This window comes from Peromyscus maniculatus, chromosome 22 (genome assembly GCF_049852395.1).
Source record: "Peromyscus maniculatus bairdii isolate BWxNUB_F1_BW_parent chromosome 22, HU_Pman_BW_mat_3.1, whole genome shotgun sequence".
In the NCBI taxonomy this organism is placed as follows: domain Eukaryota; kingdom Metazoa; phylum Chordata; class Mammalia; order Rodentia; family Cricetidae; genus Peromyscus; species Peromyscus maniculatus.
Window position 1 is genome coordinate 16,838,913 of NC_134873.1, and position 21,682 is coordinate 16,860,594.

The 21,682-nt window shown below is 48.8% G+C and overlaps 1 protein-coding gene and 1 long non-coding RNA gene across 4 annotated transcripts in view; one reads left to right on the forward strand and one right to left on the reverse strand.

Moving 5' to 3' along the window:
* Positions 1-5,707, reverse strand: part of Cib4 (calcium and integrin binding family member 4) — a 60,897-nt gene extending 55,190 nt beyond the window's left edge. Inside the window, exons 1-2 of the mRNA XM_006994272.4 lie at positions 5,553-5,707; positions 5,070-5,104 (exon numbers count right to left, since the gene is read on the reverse strand). Of these exons, the coding sequence (XP_006994334.1) occupies positions 5,070-5,104; positions 5,553-5,606 (89 nt within the window). The 5' untranslated portion in view covers positions 5,607-5,707. The remainder of the gene's footprint in view (positions 1-5,069; positions 5,105-5,552) is intronic.
* Positions 5,677-21,181, forward strand: LOC121825019 (uncharacterized). 3 transcript variants are annotated; one of them, XR_013047278.1, is made up of 7 exons: positions 5,684-5,978; positions 7,666-8,104; positions 9,389-9,478; positions 15,734-16,095; positions 16,206-16,377; positions 16,531-16,827; positions 18,376-21,181. It is a non-coding gene; the product is annotated as an uncharacterized LOC121825019 (long non-coding RNA). The 3 variants fall into 3 exon arrangements; XR_006067068.2 differs by lacking the exon at positions 16,206-16,377 and having other exon boundaries at positions 5,685-5,978; XR_013047277.1 differs by having other exon boundaries at positions 5,677-5,978; positions 7,666-9,478; positions 15,734-16,827.
* Positions 21,182-21,682: the final 501 nt, after the last annotated feature.

Genomic DNA, 21,682 nt, shown 5'->3' on the forward strand with positions numbered 1-21,682 from the left:
AGGCCACTTAAGAAGAACTGTTCAAAAGTGACTGGGGCTTGGTCTGGTCCAACTTGACCTTAGCAGCTCATGATGACCCTTTCTCCCCAGCACACTATGAGCCAAGAACTTTCTGAGCCCACACCGTGCATCCATAATCTAAGCTGTTTCTTTCCTTTACCCGTGATGTACCCCTAACTCAGACATGCTCAAGTCCCTGGGTATCTCTGAGGAGCTAGGCTGTTTTCAGTTTGTCCTTCTGCATCCGTGTGTGGAAACATCCCTCACTTCAGAAACCGGTAGTGTCTCGTCTCTCTCAGTCTAGTTTGCCAAAGCAACACACTGCAACAGGCGAAAAACATACGCACTGCAAAGCCTACTGTCAGGATGACTTATATTCCCGTACCCCCACACTCAACTACCCTGTTCTCCAGAGGCATTTTACAAACAGCTTTCTGTTTCTCTTGTTGTTTTTTTTCCTTAATATTTATATAACACTTCTAAGCACCACACTAATGCTGCTACCGCCGTCAGTACCGTTTCATTATGGATATTATCTTGCGACAGGCCCCTATTAAGAAGAGGATTTATTTCCCTATGGAAGTCCCTTTCCCGATGTCCCAATTTAAAACAATTTGCCTGAATCGATATTCTGTATTTACTGTATCACTATTATATTTTATTTATTATTCAAGCATTGCTCACAGCCGATTTCCCTTGTGTAGCGTGATTACATTTCCTTTCTTACAACGCCTTTTGTTTTTCCCGGAGTTAACTGTTGCTTTGCTTTCTTTTTCTCAGATTGTAGTGCACCTATTGTGAGCTCATCCGCCAAACTTCCGAGGAGAGCGCTGTAAAGAACTGATTGCTTTCCAGGCCTGTGGCCATCGTCCTGCTCAAGCTTTCCTCCTTGTCTCCATCCTTGTAGTTAATTTCCCCATCCTTTATGGTAAAATCCTTTCTTCCATGGGTTCTGTATCTTTCTTTGAGTTTGATGACTAATTTTAGTGTAGCAAATCCTCAAAAAGCTGTCTCAAATATTTTTTAATTGCATGTAAAAAAAGATATTGTTACCCCACTTACATTTCTGATAGATAGTTTATCCAGGAACTTCGTTCTAGATTGAAATTTTTCCCCTAAGAATTTTGAAGGACATGTGTCTTCCAGTGCAAGCCCCAAGCTGTTCTGATTCCATACCCACTATTATGGAAGTCTTCTTTTCCTCCCCATTATCTCGGCATTCTGAAATGTCATGATGGCAGGATGCTACATGCAGGCTCTTTTGTTTACTCTTGACATGTAGAGGTCCTTGGCCTTCAAGTCAGACTTCCAGCAAGGCTTTGAAGGTTGAGTGGAAGATCCTCTTGCTCTTCACCACTTCTGGTGGCCCCAGCCTGGGTACAGCTCTTATCCAGATGGTGAGCTCATCCTCCATTGCAGCGGGGCAGGACTACCAAGTGGATCACAGAGCCAGAGGTAGACTGGCCTGATACCCTCAGTTTCCCTTCCTGCTCTTACCTGACTCTGCACCATGGCTTTCTGAGCTCCCTCGGTCTTTCTGGGATTCGATTCCCTTACTCCAGGTCCTGCGGATCAGCTTCTTTCAGCTGAATCTGTTTGGGGGGCAATCTACTTGGTACTTCTCATATTTCTGTTGGCCTTCTTTGTCTATGTTTTTTTTTTTTCTTTTTGTGCTTACAGGTTTACTCCTTCTTCTAAAAACAAGCCTTTTGGTAATGAGAACGGACTTGGGTGATACTCCGTTTTCCATATTAACTGGAAGTTCCATGCCCTTTGCTTTCCTAATTTAATCTTATCGTCTTGAACGTTAAACTTCTAAGATTCTCCGTGAAAGTTCCCGCACTCAAGACAGCATCCCACCGGTGGGTGAATCAGCACCTGTGTTTCCTGGGCCGTCCGTCATGATGCAAGTAGGAATACCAAGTCAAAGTCTCTCTTTCAGCAGAGACCCACAGCAGTTGAGCACCTTGATCAGCTGAGGCCCTTGTCCATGTCTTCAACTGCTCCTCAGGCTGTGGTGCTCTTGAGCTGGGGTGTCACCTTTATGGAAGGAGCAGGACTCTCTGCAGCAGCATCCCGCCATCTTGGAGTTCCTGTCCCCTAGCGCTTGTGCATCTTGAAGGTGTGCAATGTGGAGACAGATGTAGAGTAGGGGTCGAGCACCACATCCTCCACTGTATCTTCATTAGGCAGGACGACCCCTATCCGACACTGACCCACGCCTCTGCTCCAGGGCCCCAAAGGTAGAAGCTTCCTTGCAAGAGCTACCCAGTGAGGCATGGGTGCCTTGTGCTCCGGAATGAAGCCATCAGCCAGAGTGAGCCAGGAAGAGCTTCCGGAGAAGTTTGCGGGGCAGGTTTGGGCATCTGCAGAGCTTTCCTTCGCAACATCTGGACAGTTAAAGCTGCACCTTTTCCAGGGGAAGTGTTATCAGACTTGGAGGGGAAGGGGGGTCACACAGACTGTGTGTGTCCCAAGCTAGGTTTGGCCACCTGTCCTTCATAAGCCAATTAAAAGAGCCACATTAATATCGGACAGCAGAAAAACGATTTATTCAACGTGGCCACATTGGGAAGAGGGACAGAGGGAGCCAGAGATTCTCCAAGCCATCTTCAGCAAAGAGAGCCAAGGATGTGCACATAAAAACACCTAAGCAGTACAGGTCAAGGTGTGGTCCCATCCACAACTGATCCATCATTATCTGAGCTCCAGTCTTATTCTGGAAGGTGAATTGACAAGTGGGTAGAACTGTGTGAAACCTCTTTCAGGGGGACAAGTTCCCCCTGTGGCTGGCACCTTTTCCTTCTCCCGGCATGAGATTCCTGGGGAAATTCCCATTTCTTTGGGATCCATTGTTTGAATCATCTGATAGACTGAGAGATACAGTGTCTCATTAGAATATCTTCATTTCTGCCAGGGCTATTACATAAGGACACGGTATTAGTTACTTTTCTGCTTGCTCTGATAGAATACCTAACAGAAATAACCTCTGGGGGTTTATTTGGTTCACGGTTGGAAGGGATACAGCCCTTCACGATGGAGAAAAGTATGGCGGCTGGGGCTGGCGGCTGGGATGCCGGGCCTGTAGCTCTGGGGACTTAGGGGCTGGGGCTGGCCTGTTAAATCCCTAGTGGAACAAGAAGCAAACAGTCTGGGAGCAGAAGTTTCCATAACCCTCCGGATCGGCTTCTGCAGCCCTACATTTGCCAGCCAGGCCCCGCATCCTAAAGGTTCCATAACCTCCCAAAATAGTGCCACCAGCGGGAGATGAAGTGTTCAAACACACGAGCCTGCTGGCACATTTACATTCAAACCATAATAGCTGCCTTTGATGGGGATGGGAGCAGGCTGGAAAGAGGATGTGAGCAGGGGCCACCTGAAGACCTGGGTGGTCAGGTCAGATGGGAAGGGACCCTTGAGGACGGCCTCCTTCCAAAGGACCTCATTCGCAGGAGGCCAACAAAAAACAAAGGAAAACAAGGGGAAGAATCTTCAAGAAGGAAAACAAGGGTGCCCTCCATAGTCTCTCTCCCCAGGTCCTCACCACCACCATCACAAACCACCCCACAGGCTAAGTCTCCATAACGGGGTCTGGTATTGAATTACAGTCCATCAAAGCAAGGGAAAGATTCAGAGCCATTGAGGAAGGATGGGTGGTTCTATATGCTTCCTGTAAAACTGTCGAAGAGGACAACTTCAAAAAAAAAAAAAAAAAAAAGACAAAGGTACAGAACAAAGCGGGTGAGGGGATGATTCAGGCATAGGAAGCAGTGATGTGAATGGCTGAGAGATTCGCAAAGGTCTGTGCGTGTTCAATGCTCTTGGGATGTCTGGATGATAAACTGACAGTGAGCAGGGGCCTGAGTCAAGAGGAAGGGCCCACAGGAGAGAATGGAGACCTTCGCGTCTCACTTAGAACTTGGGTCCTATTTAAATTTTCTAGCCATATTTAAACGGTGTTTCATTTCCTCTTGTTTTAGTTTTTATGCATACATCGCTTCTTAGAAAATATCAATGGGGATCAGGTGAGTAGTAGGATACGGCTCATCTGGAGTTTTGCCATTTTTTCTTCTCTATGTAAAACAGTGAGTTCACAGAGTGACTCAGTCGTGACGTGCGTGTATCAAGCCCTAGCTTTGATTCTCAGTATAGGAAAAAAAAAAGTAAATCAATAGTATTTTTAAAAGGAAAAGTAACACAGCCTCAAGATTGTCCCTGATATCCATAGCTCTTTGTCACTTGGTTATCCTATTGTGTCTGGAGAGTCTAATGTTTGTGGCCTTCAGGCTGGGTGTGGTGCTTAGGGAGGGTCAGTCCAAGAAGAGCCAATGAGGTTAAGGGGTGTGTATGTGTGTGTCCCGGACAGTGTCTAAGCGGTGTCCTCATTCCCATCTTCATTGACTTCCCCTGAGAGAGTCCTGGAAAGCTCATTTGCACACCACACAGGCTTGCACACCACACAGGCTTGCACACCACACAGGCTTGTTGAGCACCTGGCTCTAACCAAATATATCTACCCTAGTCATGCCCTATGAAGCCATTTGTCACATCTCCATTCTGGATGATGAGGTCTTTGGCCAAGAGCTTTCCCACGGGGCAGGGTCCTGCTTGAGGAACACATTGCTTCTTCCCTTGTATCTGGCACAGAGATGGCCCTGGAAGGAGTCTTGGGGGGTGGAGGGCAAGAAGGGGAGGGGACAGGTAGCAGACTGAGTGTCCACGGTGCTTCCAAGTTCATCGAACCAGCGAATAGCCCGACTAAGCTCACCCTACACTGTCTAAGCCTGTCTTCATTTTCCTCACTGCCCAAGGACTCCCAGCAGCTATGAAGAATCTCTGCCTTCGGTGGTAGTAACCACATCGCAGCCCAGATTTGGTATGTGTGTCTTTCTACTCTAGGGGAATCTCACAACTTCCTGTCCATCCCAGATGCTGCCTCATGGCTGTGTGGTTCTGAGCAGGGGGTCACACCCTAGGGCCAGAGGGAAGCCATAACAGAAAAAGAACCCCCCCACCCCTCCACCCCTGCTCAAGAGAAGGGGAAGGAGGACCCGGGCCTCTCTACTCACCACAGAATCTCATTTCTCGTCAGGAAGGTCAGAGCCTGCAACAAATCAGAGAGATGACCTGCCACTCAATCCCGTCCCACCCTGGCCCCATGGAAGAGCGTGGAGCCTCAGGAGAGGGGAGGCATTCTCTCATTGTACTGTTGAAGAAATGAAGGCACCGTAGGCCCCAGGAGCAGGCGGTGGTGGTAGCCAAGGCAAAGTGGTACCATATCCTCCTTGCCATGTCACAGGAGAAAAAGGCAAAGTAACCCCAACTGGGAGAGCCAATCAGAACCAAGCAAATCCCTGGGCTCTAGGACAGGGGATGGGGGTGAGGAGGTCGAAAGTGCCGGTCCGAATCACAAGGCTACAAGTTCAGCAGAGGCAAGAAACATCATTGCCAGCCCACGACGCTCCAGAGCTTTAGGCAAGAGTTCTTCTCTTTGTCCCACCTGCCCCGGGAAGCCCCTAGTTCTGTCCCAAATCTGTAACCTGACGACCCACCTGGTACTCTTCCAGATCCTCCCACTGCATCTGGTGCCTCAGACACTGCCCCATGCCAACCCAGCCTCCTCGCGCCAGCAGCAGAAACTTCTGCCCCAAGGGATCAGCAGCTGGTGCGGCCCGTTGATTCAGTTACCATGGTGACCAGCATTCCACCTTCTGCCCCTTGAGTTGGCAAGCAGGTTCTTTTGGTGCCCTGGCTAAGAAACATCACCTCCAGAACAACACATGGAAAGGCGGGCCAAGAAGTAGTCCTAAGATTGTTGACTCAGGAGTCACGATGCCTGGGATGGAATCCCAGACCTGCCACGTGCTGACTGTGTGACCTGGGGCAAGCTACGCAACCTCTGTGATGCTCTGCGCCCTTACGTCTCCAAGGGGATAATGATCACAGGACCGTCATGGGGGTTCACGGAGTTGATGCAGGTAGCGATTATTGACACGTAGAAAGTGCCTCCTAAGTGTCAGAGGCAGATCCTGAGTACTGTGCAGGGGGTGGGATACATACTGACGTGGAGAAACATAGACCCTGACTTCAGGGGATGGCCTACAAGATACAGAAGGGTACTTGACACCATCTGACTGAGTCCCCGGAGGAACAGAAGGTGCATTCAAATTTGGACGACAGGAAGGAACCCTACACAAAGATGAGGTCAAAAGCTTCTACCAAGATGGGGCCGAAGTCAGGGCTCCTATCACAGAAGCTGCTCTGGTTCTGCCCAAGGGCAAATGGACCAAGCACTCCAGCATCACCCTTTGATTTTTCTGGGGGACAGAAAGCTGGATAGAATGGGCAGACCGTGGATCAGAAAAACAAAACAAAACAAAAGAAAACAAAAAGCAAGCAAACAAACAAAAAACAGACAAAGAGCAGCACAGCATTGACGCTAAAGTTCTGGGGTCCCCCTGAAATCTTCTCCCTGCTTTCCTCCAGGGTATTCTGCATACCAACCCTCATAGGACACCTGAGAGTCCCTTCAGCCCCCAACATATCCGACCACAGATTGTCCCAGGAGGAGCCTGCGACTCTGATGTGGGGAATTCTCTGGAAACGGAACAGCACGCTGCCGCCTAGTTGACTCCATGGAAGTAGAGGCTGAGAGGAAACCTAAGCTTCGTCCCTTCCTTACAAACAGGCACCAGCACCAGGCATGCCACTGGACCCTGGAGAGGAACAAGTCTTAGAGTTAGCAACAAGTTCTGAGAAATATCTGCCCTCCGTACACACACCCTGTGCACACGCCTGGCCCCATATACACACACCGTGTACGCGCACATCCCTGGAGTTGGAAGCTAATGTCACTAGAGGTAACATTACAGGGTCATGAATACATAAAAACTGCTAAGCAAGAAGACAGGTACATCCAACCCCTTGACATTTTATCATCCATGAAGTTCAGGCTCGAAATCTGTGCAACCAAGTTACAAAAGAGACCGGGGGGGGGGGGGGGGGGGGCGCAGCGCGGGGCATCGTGTTTTAAGTAAGTTCATAACTTTGTGGGCCTTGGAGTGCATGTAGCCTTTGAACTGTAGGCCAGACTTGCCTGTGTGTAGACAGTGACGTTTAATAGCTGTTACATGTGATGACCCAAGAACCTAGACTTTGAAATGCTAAAAGCTAGATTTTTGTCACTTTAAGCAAATCATCAAACTACCGTAAGCCTCAGTTCCCATCTCTAAAATGGGACTTGGAAATTCCTACTTCCTAAAATCGCAAGGATGAAAAAACATGACAAAGGTGTAGCCTCTTTGGCTGCTGTTTTTCAATCAAGATGGCTGGTACAAACTGGGTACTTGAGACGGGGGAAACGGTATTGCTTTAAAAGTTGAGCCTGGGAGGAAGCGGGGGCACCCAGCAAGCAGGCAGTTCACTAAACCCCTTCCAGACTTGACCACTTCTAACCACCAGGTACATCTGCCAGAAGCCGGCTTGGTCCACGCTCAGAGTTGCTCATGGGATTCTTGCTCCCTTACTCTGCGTTGGTGAGCTTAAGGGATGCTCTGGGGATAGGCAAGTTGTAGGTCTGGGACCCCCAGGGAAGCCTGGGGAACTTTGAGATGCTACCCTTGCAGTCTGTATCCTTCTCCAATCCAGTCTTTTTTCTTTTTTCAGACGTCTTGATTATACAAGGTGCAGCAGCTTGGCACCAGCCTGTTGTGTCTTTACACTCTGCTGACCCTTGCTAAAAGAGAGCAACTAAAAGCAAAGGAGAGAACCGCCCAGCAGCTCGGAGCTCTTAGCTCCTCATGCAGCCGCTACAGAGCTAGGCCGGGAGGCTGGTGAAGAACGCGGACGGACGGACGGATGACACCCTGCCCAGACACACTCCAGGAATGTGAACCCACAGCCCTCAGGAAGCTACAGTGCAATAAGAGACAGATAACAAGGACCAGGCCGGAGGCCAACACTGGAGCCGTTAGAGCCTCCAAAGGAGAAGCCATTGGAACAGCAGCCGCCTGAGTGACAGACAGAGCTGAGCCAGGTTGAGGCGGCGGGGACAGTGTTCCAGGCCCAGGAGGCAAAGGAATCCAAGCCAGAACTGCATAACACGGTACGGATTTTCACATTTGTTTTTATGGGGTACCTTCCCTTCTGAAAACGATGCGGGGGTTTGTCATTTACAACTGGTGTATAAAGTTACCTTTGTAAACACAGCCCTTTAATGAAAAGAAATAGGAGCCCTTTTAAAGAAAAATATTAAGTGGATCATTTTACAGGTGGTAGAGGAATGCACCAGAAATTACAAGGTGCTCTGTGTGCTCACACGCTCCCTCTCTCCCTCCCTCCCTTATACACACACACACAAAGCCAAGGTATGCCAGCCCTGCTCCCCTCCCGTCTCCTCAGCTTTCACCCTCCCCACCCCCATCTGCCCCCAGCCCACTCCTTCCCCCACCCCATCCCCAAAGCTCTGGGACTTCATTCTAGACAGGCCTTTTATTGGTTCTCACCAATAACAATGGTAGCAATAAGAATGTCACCTTACATTTGCATATTCCCTTTACAATTCCAAACGCTTTCCTATGTACCAACCATCTCATTTGCCCAAGGAATAAAAGACCATGCATTTAAAAAGAAAAGAATGAAAGGAAGAAAGAAAAAAATCCCCCACAGGAGGTTCCACCTTCAATGTGTTAGCCAACCTGTGCCCCTCCCCCAGCCCATGGCACTCCTGGATGCCCGTGGTGCCACAGTGATTTCAGAAGAGGTGTGTAATTGAGCAGCGAAGTAAGTCTCTAGGAAGGCCAGTTAGTTCCACATCCTGCCTTTCTAGGGTCTGCCTGAGGTAGGTTTCTGTCACCTGGCACAGATTCTTAAAATTCCAACCCCTTCCCGAACTTAATTTATTTTTACCTGCCTTGTCAAATTCCCCAGTCTTTGAAAAATGATTGGTATCCAGGCTATGTAAAAGGTTCTCACAACTTAAATACAAAGAAATAAGCCAACTGAAAAAAAGAGAGAGAGGGGTGGGTGACGGAGTTGAGAGCTGGCCAGCACCTGGGAACTGACTGCTCTCGCAAAGGCTCTGAGTTCTGTTCCCAGCACCCACATTAAGTGGCTCAGAACAGCCTGTAACCCCAGCTTTTAGGGGATTCGATGTCCTCTTCTGGATGCCATGGGCACCTGCCTTTATGTACACACACACACACTCTAAAATAAAGTAAGCCTTCAAAAATTAAATTAAATGTAAAATGGGCCAAGGATATGAATCGGCATTTCTCCAAGAAGATAAGTGGATGTCTTGGCAATCCATGGAAAGTGCCTCCACATCATTAGCCATCAGGGTAGTCTTGCAAATCAAAACTACACTGAGACGCCTCTTCACACCCACCAGGACGGCTGCTTTAAACAGAAGAATAACCGTGCTCACAGCAGCGTTATCCACAAGAGCCGGAAGTGAAAGCAAGCCCAAAGCCCATTAACTGTGAGTACCTATAAAGTAGAATATTACTTGGCACTACGAAGGATGAACTATGGTCTCAGCAAACAGCATGCATTAAACACAGTCACCAAAGGCTCCCCCCTGCTTAAAGTATCTCGGGTGGACAAACCCTTACAGTCGGAAAGTAGGCAGGTTGTTGACAGAGGCTAAGGGGCAGGGAGATCGGAGTGACTGACTGCAGGCGAGGACCAGTTCTCTTTATGGGCAGATGAATATGTTCTAAAATTAAATGGCGGTACAGCTCAGAATAGCCCGAAAACTGTGAAGTTCCATACTTTAGCGGAGTGAATTGTATGGTGCGTCAATTATACCTTAAAGCTGTTATTTTAAAAATGACAAGGTGTGTTTAAGTGCTAACTCAATGCCTGGAATGTAAGTAAGCCACCGTAAATATTATTGAAGAATGTATAAATGAGAGGATTCAGATCTATGTCCTCAGCCCAGTCGTCTAACCCAGGGGGCTCCACCCACAGCCCACCCCTCCCTGCTGGTGATTTGGAAGTTAGTGATGTCCTCCTTGGCAAGTAGCAGGCTTGCGGGAACCCATCCTGGAGAGGGGCTGGTCTTGGGGACAAACGTACCCAAAGATGGAGACCAGGATGCTTGGAAACATCCCCAGAGCCCTGGGGATCTGAAGCTGCAGCCCCTGCTTTTCCACGGCAGAAACATTTAGACTCCCGTCCTACATCTGCTTAAACATTGGTCCAACCAATGTGCAGGGATCTAGAAGTTTCCTGGCACCCCGGAGACAGAGTGTAGAGGGCTCAGCCGTCTAGCACCTGATACCGTGCTTTCCCAGAGCCAAAAGGAACCCAAGGCCTCAGCGCACTGCACACATTACCCAGAAGGCTAAGCGTGGACAATGCGGATAGATAATACCCTGAAATTTAAACTTTCGTGATCCGCCCGCCCCTCACCTTCCTCTAGGACACTATTTTTCTATTAGTCTTTCCCATTCTATTGCCTGGGGAAAATAGAATTACTAGTGGCGGGGAACTGGAATAAGTGGCCCATGTTTGGGTCCCCACCTCCCTTTTTAAAATAAATAAATAAATAAATAAATAAATAAATAAATAAATAAATAAATAAATAAATAAATAAATAAATCAGACATTTGACGATCAGAAGGAAGGGAAGGCTAAAGGAAGCGGAGGCTAGAGTTTATGAAAAGGCGTATAGAGGGCTGGTGAGATGCCTGAGCGGTGAGGAGGCCCTTGCTCTGTGAGCCTGGGCACACGAGTTCGATCCTCAGAACTCACATAAAGGCAGAAGCAGAACCAACCCCACAAAGCTGTGCTCTGACCTCCACATTGGCACAGTAGCCCATGCCTTCCAACACATTGCGCGCGCGCACACACACACACACACACACACACACACACACACACACACACACGGGGCAGATGAAGACGGAGGAGATGGACCACCCCACCACAAAGGCTGCTAAGGCTCTCCCACACAGAGACGCTTCCACTGCCTTGCCTGGTGCAGGCCACTCCATCCCAGCAGTATCCAGCCTGCTGTCACTCAGGGACTGCCCGGAGAACCACAGCTGTGTGCTTCCCAATGCTTTTCTTAGCCTGGATGACAGACACCCCTGTCTTCAATGGCCCTGGATACTGAAAATCTCCTCAGAAAAGAAGAGTGAGTATCCTTGGCATTCAAAAAGCATGAAAGGCTGGGCCCAGGGGATAGGGGACATGTGCTTGGGCCCTGGACAAGGCTGACCTTGTCCTTTTGCAACTCACTTCAGAGTTGCACACCCGCGTCACACTCTGGTTTCGGGCACTGTCCATGTGACAGTGAACAGGTCCACGTGAGCTTAAGCCTTCTCCCGGCGACTGAGCATTGCCTCACAAACTCTTCAATTTCTGCCCTCGAACCTTCCCTTAAAAGAGGAATCTTGAGGGGCTAGAGGTGATGGGTTTGGCCGGTAACGGCACCAGCTGCTCTTGTGGAGGACCTGGGATCCATTCCCGGCACCCACCCGGCGACGGCGGCGGCTCACCACTGTCTGTGACTCCGTTTCCAGGGCATCTGACACCACTGCACACATGTGGAGCACAGATACACATGCAGGCACATGCACGCATTCTAATTAATTAATTAATTAATTAATCTCCTTGAACTGTGTGTAGAGAATCACAGTGTGATGGTTCTGGATGACCTTCAGCCGGTGGGGGTTGGAGCTTCCAGAGACAGTTCTATGACTTTGGCAGGTCTAGGTGGAGGGCCAAGCTCTTCCGGGTGGGGATGGGAGGCTGGACATACCTGGGTTGACGGTGGCGTCCTCTCTCCTGCCTGTCTCTCAGTTCTGGGAGCATCGAGTCCCAAAGGACCTACAGAAAAAGTCCCACAGCAGACTTTGCTTTCATACGACACCACACTAGACGGTGCCGAGAAAGCGGGGGAGCAGCGACTTCCCAAGAAAAGGGACCCCAAAAACTTACTCTCTCATTGGAACAATTTGAGCTGTTAATTTGGAAATGTCGTAGACACACCTTTGAGGACTTATGCTTTACAGAGAAGCAGGCTGCGGCCCAAGGTGGGGCTTCCCTAAGACCCAGGAAAAACAGCCCAAGTGGCCCTGGAAGTCCGCTGTCTCCTTTTCCTTGAAAAGCGACTTGCTGGATGTCACAGCATTGGTCTGATAATGATCCTATCTGTGGTGATACCTTGTGAACCCGGCAGTGGTGGCGCACGTCTTTAATCCCAGCACTCGGGAGGCAGAGGCAGGTGGATCTCTGTGAGTTCGAGGCCAGCCTGGTCTACAGAGTGAGATCCAGGACAGGCACCAAAACTGCACAGAGAAACCCTGTCTCAAAAAACAAAACAAACAAACAAAAAAAATGCTGTTTGTCATGATATGTACCAGGCCTGGGACTGGAACTCTGTGCTGTGGACTCCTGTTTCATGTTGCACCCTCAACATTAGGACTGTCTTAGCTAGTGAATTCTTCACCTCTCCCCCTCCTTCACACACTCCCCCCCTCCCCCGCTGCCCACCCCTACCACCGCCGCTGCCACCGCCACCACCGGTGTGTGTCTGTGTAGGCCAGAGGACAACCTCAGAAATCATTACCAACTGAGCTGGCTCCCTGTGTACTCACTCTGATGCTTGTTAGCTTCAATCTTCCCAGTTACCCTTTCTACTGGGGGTTCACTACCCTACTTCCTCTAGGTGGCTCGGGCTTGGGGGTAGTGACTGTTTGTCCTCGCCTAGTATTAAATTTATTTGTAAGGTTATTTTCGACTCTTTTAAGGTGTCCCGGGGTACTTTACTAGTGTTGGAGGTAGTGGTGACCAAGACAGACCCAGTTGTTGGCCTCGGGAAATTAGACTTCGGCGAGGGAAAAACTGAATCAACGATCACTGAATTATCTATGGAGTCTCACCCGTGCTGTGGCCAAAGAGCAGGGAACAGAATGGCAGAAATACAGCCGTGAGATAACTCACCCAGGGCTCAGGGAGGCTCCCCTGAGGAGGGGACATTGAGCTGGAACTGAGAGAACAGTAGCAGAGGCGGACATGTGGGAAAGTGCTCCCTGATGATAGAGGGGCGAGTGGAAAGGATCCCCCGAATGAAAGGAGGTTCTAGAAGAACAAAGGCTGTGGAGTTGATGAGTCCAGGGAGGAGCCGGGAGAGAGGGGCAGAAGACGGGTTGGGGCAGAAAGGCCCTCAGTGCTTTCTGTGAAAAGTCATGGGAACTCATTGTAGGGAGTCACGGTGAGAAATGACATAATCTTGTTTCTGTTTTCAAGGGCTCACTTCCTCAGAGGGTGGCGGGCCACTGTGCTGGAAGGAGGCCATGAGGCTGGGGAGAAGTGTGAGGAGACTACCGAGGAAGCCACAGCATGGTTGGGACAAGGTTGTCCATGTCGGACGGGACTTGGTGACGTCATATGACAACTCAAGAGGGATGGACTTTGGGGAGGGGAGGGAGAGTGAACTGCGTGTGACCCTCAGGATTCCGACCCTGATAGCAGCCAGGAGGGAATGCTGAAGAGTTGGGCGGGAAAACAAGATTTTAAATGTGTTGTTCGAGATGTCTATGGGGCGGATATGTGGCGACGAGAAGAGATATTAGGATTTAGGTCATTACGGAGCTCCAGGCTATAGACAGACATTAGGGAATGTCTGGGCATAGGTGACTTTGAAAGTTATGGGTAAGATCAGCGAGGGACCCCAGGGTGAAAAAGACAGCGTTCCTGCTCACCTGTAGTTCTAAGGGTCAAGTACCCTAGTTTCTGGAATCGCAGAATAGCTCATCAAAGGCCAGCCTTCCCACTGCAAGTAAAATCCAAAGCCATCTACTTAAAGGTTGTCAGTACTGGAGGGGGTCAGTCTTCCAAAGGGGAAGCATGCAGAGGCGACGCTCAGTCCTCTTCATTCTTGAACAGCCGGAGATCAAGGAGTTACAGAGCCCCAGAGCAAGCAGAAAGCCAGAGGCTCCTGGGAGGGTTCTGCCATCCCCTAAGACAGGGAAGTAAGTGTGAAGGTCAGACTACAAGACGATCTGAGGGCCAGGATCTCTGGGAGAAAAGAAGCACACCAGAGTTAGTGCTCGGGGCAGCCTCCTAGCATGTAGTGGCCCGCGATTGAGAGGTGGGGAACCCGACACAAGAATCAACAGCTGCGTGAGCCTTGGAAGACGCTCTTGGACTTGGTAACCCACCTAAGTGGAAGGGCCTTAACGAACAAGCAGGCTTGCACCTAGAACCCCAGAGAGGTTAGGCAGCGGGGGGAGGGGGGGTGAGCCAGAAATAGAACAGCCCCCACAGGCTGACCGCCAGCATCATAACAGCCCCATCCCAGGCTGGATTAGGGTGACCTTCCGCTTTTCCTGACGGACAGGATGGCCTTCAGGAAGGCAAAAATAAATCCTCTGTGATGAGAGGTAACATCAGTCAGAGCCCAGAGCATCTCCATAATAGAAACGCCCCACGGGGGATCCAGATCTTGGGCTTTTCTGATCTAGACTTTTAAAATAGCTGTGATTAATACGGTTAAGAAAATAGATGACGAGGTGCAGAATTTCACAGGGAACTGGAATCAAAAGGAGCAGGTGGAAATGATGATATAATTCATAGAATTTGGAAACTTGTATCTTTTTAAAATGGCTAACAAGGGCTGAGGGTATGGCTCCATGTCAGAGGGCTTGCCTAGCCTGCATGAGGTCCTGGGATCGAAACCCAGCACCCCGTTCCCCACTCCCACAAAAAGCTAACAGTGTTTCTCTGTAGTTAGGAGGAAGGGCATCCCAGGGGAAAAGTAGGTAACTATGATGCCCAACAGGTCCAGCCTGCAAACAGAATGGATGGCAGATGGGGAGGCAGGGCCAGTGACAGGATCTTGTATCGAAAACTCCAGGCAGATCCCCTGCCATGCCAGAACTCGGATGTCAGATGAAGAGATCAGAATTTTCTTCCTCAGACTGAGGGTCTACAGTAGAGATGTTTCTCTGCTTTGTTTTAGTTTGTTTCAAGGTCGACTTAAAGCAAGTTTTAAAAACTGATAGTTTTCATTTTAAAAAAAAAAATCAAAACTGTTCTAAAATATCAGAAGCTGCAGGTATCCACTCAAGTATGTCAGTCACTTTTGTTTTTAAGAGAGAGATTTTTAGGATTTATTTTTGCATTTTTAAGTGCACGTGTCTGTGTGTGTGTGTGTGTGTCTGTGTGTGTGTGTGTGTGTGTGTCTGTGTGTGTGAGTGTGCACACACACACACTTGCGGACACACGAGACCACATGCACATGGACATGGATGAAGGTGCCCATGGAGGCTGGAAAAGAGAGCTGGGTCCCCGAAACTGGGTTTAACAGGTGTTTTTTTTTTTCTGGGAACCAAACCTGGTTCCTCTGCAAGAGCAGCTAGTCCTCTTAAGCACTGCGCTGTCTCTTCAGCCCTCACCCACTCCGGTCACTTCCAACTGTTTCTCCATCCCTGCAGAGATTTGTCTTTGGGGTTTTTTTGTTGTTGGTGGTGGTGGTGTTTTTTTTTTTTGTTTTTTGTTTTTTTTTTTTGTTTTGTTTTGTTTTGTTTTAAACCAAACTATAGAAAGAGCCCATGTTACGGTTTGAGAGCACACCGTTGAACTTTCAAACATTTTTTTTTCTCGTTGAGCAAGACCTTTTGGCTGGTTTATTTTCTCCTTCCTTTACTGACCTTGTAAACGACTTAATTGCGAAATGTCATTTGTCTCAGAGTGCCTCTTAACACTGTATTCTTTAAAACAGGAGATTTTTCCATTGCATGGGAGACCGACAGCAACATCTTCAACTTGCGCGTGCACCGAGCAGGGCTCCTCGTCACTTACTCGGGGACATATGGTTTTCATCAGCTACCTCTCTCTTCTTGGCAGCCACCAGATCAAGGATTTACATTTCGTTTAACAAACGTCCCCTCAAACCCCTTGCGCCAAGCTCTTATTTGTTACTCTACCCCTTTCTCTGTCTCTCGTGATCCCATCTCTGCCTCATTTGCCAAAGAATGCCAACCCCTAGCCAGGCAAACCCAACTAAAGGAAGTACCAGACCTGGCCAGCAAAGCCTGGAAGCAGAAGTTGGCCCAAAGGCCTCTGGGAGATGGAGCAGTCGAGGTGAGTGGGAAATACTTCTAAGAGAGAAGGTTCCTGAAGCTTGTATTGGTGGGTGAATGAGAAGCTTTTCTCAGCCACGAAAACCTCCTCATGATTTCTGTCGTCCTTAGAATAAACACTGACGTCTCCAAATGGCCTTTGAGGCTTCTCTCCACACCTCTTCAGCCTCATCCTGAGTAATTCTTCCTCACCCACTGCATCCTGGCTTCAGTAGTCTCTCCAGTTCCTCAGACTCCAGCACGTTGAAGTTCCTGGGGCAGCAGACCCCTCCGTAGTTGGGAGGTTAGAGAGGAAAGCGGCCCAGGGTCGCCTCTGTCCTCACAGGATCCCTGACGTTCCAGGCACCTTGTACATTCCTGTCAGGGATGGCATCATCTCATTCCCGGGACCAGGATTAGCTCTGGCCCTCATCTAGTCCACTATCTTGGTTTTCAGGAAAGGGGACAGAGGCCTAGATTGGGCTCCTGGCGTCTCGCCCATTGGTCAGGAGCCTGGAAGCAGACGAACCAAGTCTTCCATCTCTACACCACCTGGCAGTCCAAACTCCAGTCCAAACTCCAGTCCGACTCCTTCCTGGGACATAACAGAGCTCAGGGTAAACCAAGGGAACGTTTCCCCAGATCTTCCCAACAGCTGGTGTTCCATCAGATGCTAAGGCTGATGACCATGGGTCTGGATTGCTGACTGTGACACCCTTAGCCACACAGAGTGGTATGAGAGAGACTGACCCAGGTGAGTCGAGGGCTCTGGGATCTCGAGGAGGGAGAAAAGCAGCTCCCCTGTGGTTCAAGGCCATGGCTCTTCCTTCAGCTTGGGAGGCAGCAGGAACTGGCAGATGAGAACATGGCTGTTGCGGAAGGCTCTGGAACTGGAGAGACAGAGTGGGACTAGGGGCATGCTGACAAGTGAGATGATGGGGACAGGGTGGGACATGTGTCACCTGGCCAGGTGGCGCTGGGGAAATAGCTCCAGGCTACAGTCAACCTTGAGCAGCAAGAAAGAAACAGGTACCACTTAAGCAACCGTCAGGACTGTTGTAGCTAATTCTGCCCTCCAAGAAGCCGTGGCTGGCTGCACTCTAAGTTCATTTCAAGAGATGGGCAACCCTCCCCCAATCTGGGCTTCTGTCCCTCATCTGGAAGTAACTCACGCCAAAGAGACAGCTGACCTCAACATGCATGTAGACACTAGTAGGAGAAGGAGCTGGGATTAATGATAATAATGATTACATTAAAGGAAAAAGTAATTTCAAAGCTGGTCCTATCTGGGTTTCTGAACATGGCCCAGAGGCAAGCTGGGGCAAGGCTGAAGTACTCCATGGGGGCACTCATAGAGAGGCAAGGGAGTTTGTAGTGGGGGGGAGACAGAAACCTATTGGAGGCTGGGGCTCAAAGACGTGAGCTGGCTAGTGAGGGGATGCAGACGTGACCTATATGCAAGGGATGGCTGGTATTTGGTGTATTTTTCTGCTAAGATGCCACACGATTTCCCCAGTTATATGTGGAGAAAATATGTTCCAGATGCCTTCTGCTGCTACCTTGAAGGAAATCAGTGACAGAGATCTATACTTTACATTTGTCTTGATACAAAACAAAGAGAAAATAATCCTGGCAAGGAGAGAGCAAAGAGAAGGAGAGGAGAAGGGGAGGAAAGGAGGGAGGTGGGGAGGGAGAGAGGGAGGGAGGGGGAAGCGTGATATCAGAGAAGATGGGATTGGAATCAAATCCCCAGAGGTACTGCAGGCAGCCCTAGATTTCCTGTGGGTTGAGGGCTTGATCTATTTTCTCTCACACACAGAAAGGCAGGATGGTCCTGCCAGGCATTCAGGTTTTAATTTTGTGTGTAATTCGCTGACTGGCCAGGAAGAAGACAGACAAAGCAGAACTCATGAAATCCCATTGCAGGCATCATGGGGCCTTGAGGAGGTCCATCCTTTAGGGGTCTAAATTCAGGTCTGCTGGGAAGGCTTTGGCTGTAGTCATGTTATCCAAGACAACTACAGGAATCTTTGAAAGATAGAAAGGGGAGTGGGATTGACATTCTCTGTTACACACACACACACACACACACACACACACACACACACACGCACACGCACACACACGTACGCACGCACATGTGCCCACATATGTGCCCACATACCTCTTCCTATATGATATAGATAGCCCCGGCTCCATGTTTCCCCACTTCCCTCTGCTCTTTCTTAAAACTACTTTTAAATTATGGATTGGCCCATTAACCACCAATTAAGATGACTGAGTGGCTTCATCTGTATTTCAGGGCAGGCAGTCCTGGGAACTTCTTGACTATACAGAAGGACGCGTTCCTTTCTCTCTCGCCTAGAAACCGAGACTGGTCCAGGTGCTGACCTTAGTGCCCGCTGTGGCCAAATCAAAGTGTGTTGTTCTCCACAGAAGTGTGAGTACTTTAACTCGTACAGAACCCGTGATGGAGGCCCTTCAACAGACTGCCGGGTTAACAGTCTTCCGCATCATGTACTTCCTTGTACTCCGTCCTGAGGAATGTTTCCCCAGGAAGCTAGTATCCCCAGAGGAGGATGGCCTGGATAGAGAAGCTCTGGAAACCAGTTTACATATAAGATGAACCAGGGCTATCCAGTCTGGAGAAGGACAGAGGAAGTCGGGCTCACAACTGTTGCTGAGGACTTTCCCTGGCACAGGAGGAAATGAGACAAAGTAGATTCAGCAAGAAAAATGCTATTGACTCATGCTAAGGGGCGGCTTGAATTAGCCTCGAGAATGGCTGAATCCAGCATTTTGCCGGCATCATCGAGGTTCTCTTCTCCAGTGGCCTGCCTCCACTTATGTGATCCATAGCTGTACCCCAAACTACATCCTCGGGGCTCTGACTCATGCCATCTCTCAAATATTTTCTCCTCACGTGGCAGGAAGCCTTCTTAGTCATCAGCAGCCCTGGATTCATAGTCTATTTAGAGACCCCATCAGAAGAAGATAGTCTTCCCTAACCCGTCTGTTGGGAGAGTCGTAGGCCCAACCAGTTGACTCAAACTTGAAAACTAGTCCTGTCTCCCAAACAACTCCCATAGCCAAGTCAGGTGCCACATTGACCTGGACTGGGTATGAGCACACCCCCTGATCCACCTACAGCACGTTCATTAGATGCCATCTAGAAGGTTGTATCAACACAGGGAGGGCAGAAGCGGAGCCAGGCAGACAGAACCAGCAGATGCTCCCCACAGCCATCTATGAATGTTGAGAGAATCTGTTGTTTTCTTTTTGGGTAGCACCAAGTTTAATCACACCATCCTCCTTCTTGGTATCTTTCCATAGCTGCCGATGGCCCAGGAGATAAGGGCTAGTTCCATACAATGCCCTGCAGAGAAGTCTGTGTTCTGGCCTGCTCCCTGCTCAGCCTTACCCACCATTCTTACTCACTCATTCTCTCCTGAGTCCTTTCTACCAGAGCTGGTCAGTCCCCGACTTCCTCCTCTCAAAGCAGGGACCCGATTTCCCCCTAATCCTCAGCAACGTAGCCAGAAACAAAATAACTGCCTGAAAACCCACGGGAACAGAGGAAATGCCCATCCAGCACCGCTAACCGCTGCTCCCAGAGGTGGCCCAGAGCTGATTTTGAAGTCCTTCCCAAGCTCTACCCTACCTCAGGGGTGTTATTCCTCCTGCCACTGGGCCTGTCCCAGCCTCCTGTCGCTAGAGTCCAGGGCTGAGCAAGCCTAATCTCATGGCAGCCTCAAGAACTGTTTCCCCCCTCCCAGATCCAAGACCTGTCCCAGAAACGGCCTCCTCCCTGAATTACCAATAATAGACATATCAAAAAGATACCCACGGGGGACTCCCCTGGAGCTGGGGAGCCAGGTTAAAAGATCTCCTCAGGTGAGACACCTACTCCCAGGTCTAGGATGTACTGCCCTGGGCAGCTTCTGCCTCATCTGAAACAGTGAACATTTCCTTCTACATTCTGCCCTACCCCTTGTACAAACAACTCTGGTTCACAGAGTATTATCTATAACACACGAACCACAAGCATAAGATAATGTGACTCCAAATTAGGACATTGGTAGTGTTCTAAGTAAACCGTCCCCAGAGGCATCATTTAAGTCATTCCAGACGTCTTTTGCTAAAGGGTATTCACATCTCAGAGTTAGAAATCTCTCTAGGGCTCCCTCGGTGTTTTCCCATACTCACCAAGACGGGCACTGGGGGTTGGGGGTGGGGGTTGTTTCCTATTGATGGAACATAGGGGTCAAGTGGTGAATTCCAAAACAAAAGGGTATCTCCTGCAAGCAAAGTTTAGACTCCACCAGGGAGGCAATGCCATTTCTTCCCCTAGTTAAAAAAAGAACAACTTATTATAATGTTATAGTTCCAGGACAAGCAGAGAGGAAGGGTGGAGGCTGACGTCAAGGTTGTGTTGTGGGAGACCTATTAAGATGTCTAATCAAAACCTAAATCAAATCAGACACGGGAATCTCTCAGACTGTTCCCGAACAGCAAAATGTTATATAACGGAAGCTCAAAAGCAAGGAATAGAAAATTTCTAGGTAGCCAAAAATGAAGCAAACGCAGGAACTGTCAGAAAGTCGATCCCCTCCAAAGAGAGTCGAGGTCGGCAGTAGTGAAATCACCTAAGGAGGCCCTGATAACTCAAGGCACTCACTGGTTCCCAAGGAAAGGAACTCCTGCTGCCAAGGAGCTCACAGATAAAAGTGAAGTCCAATGTCAACACAGACATCCTACCGTCTCCCATCAGAGAAACTAGAGATGAAGGACTAGTCTTAAAGGAACCTTTGGTTCGTTAGGCACTTAACGGAGTCGATGAAAAGGCCACATAACAAGAACAGAAAATTATGACCTACGGACAAGATGATTAAGTCTCAACTCTGATGACCTGTTTGTCTATTTCTCTTTTGGCTTCATGTCATTTGAAGCCTCCTTAGACACACGTGCCTTAGGTGCCACCCAGCCCCCTTGAACTGATTCTGGGAAATGGATTCCTTTATCCTTCGAAATACTCCTTGCTTGGAATCTGCTTCAAATGATGTTAATAGAACCATTCCCAATACTGAAATAAAAAATTAAACACGGAATTATTTAAACACTCCAATTAAAAGGCATGCATGGTCAAGATGGAATTTATTTTCTTTAAACCACAGTCCAACTAAACACTTCCTACAAGAAATCCACTTTAAATATAGTTGTAAATAGTCTAAAAGTGCACCTTATTCCTGTAAACTGCTGCTGTTCTGCTGAATTATTTCTTCTACTGATTTACAGGTATTATTTCTCAATAATAGCCCTTTGTCTATGGTGACCATGTAAATCATTATCCACTTACTATACTTTAAGAGTGACAAATACTAGTCCAGATGGGACACTGAGAAAATAAGCCTGATCTAGAAGTATCCTAAGAAAGCTGGGAAGTTACATCACTACTGCCTATTACATTTGCTTCCAATTTTTCTTCAAATATATTAATTATTTAAATGTCAATAGACAGCTGGGCATGGTAGCACACACCTCTAATCCCAGCACTTGGGAAATACATGTGGTCCCAAGCACAGGCAGATCTCTGTGAGTTTAAGGCTAGC